We start from the raw sequence: 1,467 nt of genomic DNA on the forward strand, positions 1-1,467 counted from the left end.
AACGGTAAAGGAACATTCCTCTGTCAACGCTCTCGTTCTCAGCCCTAGTCTCTCGACTATGCTCGGCTGAATAAAACTCCTTGACGCCCCTGTATCCAGTAGACCTTCGCAACGATAGCCGATTATCTCCAACAGCAGCACCGCTGTTCTTCCGCCACTGCAAACCCTACATAGAGTCCCGTGATGTTGATGTTCCTCCGTACTTCCTTCCGTCCAAAACCACGGTGGTATAATAAATTCATCTCCTCTTCCCTTCTCTACTTCCTCGCTTTCCGTACGAAATGTGCGCTCGATGGTTCCGTTCCCGTTCCCGCTTCCGTTTCCGTTCCCGTTTCCGTTCCCTCGATCTCTGCTCCTGCTCATCGGCATCACATGCCTCTGAATTCGCGTTCCCGATTCGTTCCCGTACGATTCGTTCCCGTACGATTCGTTCCCGTCTCTCGCCCAGCCACTTTGTTTTGCAGATTTGGAGATCTCAATGGCGTTCGATCCCGTAACGACCTGACTCACTCTGCCATTAATTAGTTCTGGCCTAGGACACTTGTCTCCGTCAGTGCCTAGGCCTTCTCGTTTGACCGTGTTACTCCCTCATTCGATTCAGAGTTCGTCCCCGTATTTACCCTCTGGTTTCCACCCATCATTCGACGTGCCGTTGCACAGTCCCTAGCGTAATGATCCTTCCAGCCGCATTTTGAGCAAGTTTCTCCTCTCCGTCTCACTACTCCATTGCGCAGGGGACATTCCCTCCCCATGTGGCCCCTTCCAGTGCACTCAAAACAACGAATTACATCTCGTTCCCGTTATGCAGCCACTCTTTCCGTCGAATAGGGCCTTCGAGTTACATTGTTAGTGCCTTCATTTTTGTTCTTATTCCACTCTTCGTCCGCCTTGGAGCTGCTATCTTCCCTGGCCTGCGGCCTTTCTACACCCTGCATTTCCCGCACTGTACGTTTCCCCTTCGCTCGCCACGTATTCAGCGGGACGACATATTCCCTCAACGCCGCTGCCGCTTCGTTCCAAGTCGGAAATTCCCTCTTCCCACGTTTCGTCAATTTATCTCCTATGTCCTCAGGTAGTCCCGCAAGGTAGAACATAACCAAATCTTGTTCTGGCAACTCTTCTCCCATAATTACTATATCCGAGAATGCATTACTATACTCGTTGTAATCTCCCTTCCATACATTATCTCTCATCTGAAGTATCATACTATCCCGCGGTAATCCGCGGAACCTTTCGCAGAGTCTACTACTCACCAGAGGCCAGTCTGTCATATCGATTCCTGATCGGTATACATGATCCCACTGCTTGACAGCTCGTCCTGTTAAATATTTCCTCACCAGTAATCCGCATTGATCCTCTGCAATCTTCATTTCTCGAAATTCCTGCTCCGCCAGACTTATCGGCCCCGTCTTCTGTCGCTGCCATTTTCGTTCGGAATATTTGATCAGCCACTGATTCACTCTGATT

At 50.1% G+C, this 1,467-nt stretch overlaps 1 protein-coding gene across 1 annotated transcript; it reads right to left on the reverse strand.

Annotated features, from left to right (window-relative positions):
• Nucleotides 1-800: 800 nt before the first annotated feature.
• EMH_0035460 (uncharacterized protein) lies at nt 801-1,370 on the reverse strand (the record flags this gene model as incomplete). Its single annotated transcript, XM_013494975.1, has 1 exon — nt 801-1,370. One exon carries the CDS (start codon nt 1,368-1,370, stop codon nt 801-803), a length of 570 nt encoding a protein of 189 aa, XP_013350429.1.
• Nucleotides 1,371-1,467: the final 97 nt, after the last annotated feature.

Source organism: Eimeria mitis, genomic scaffold (assembly GCF_000499745.2).
Source record: "Eimeria mitis Houghton genomic scaffold, Emh_scaff1368, whole genome shotgun sequence".
NCBI classification, from domain to species: Eukaryota; Apicomplexa; class Conoidasida; order Eucoccidiorida; family Eimeriidae; genus Eimeria; species Eimeria mitis.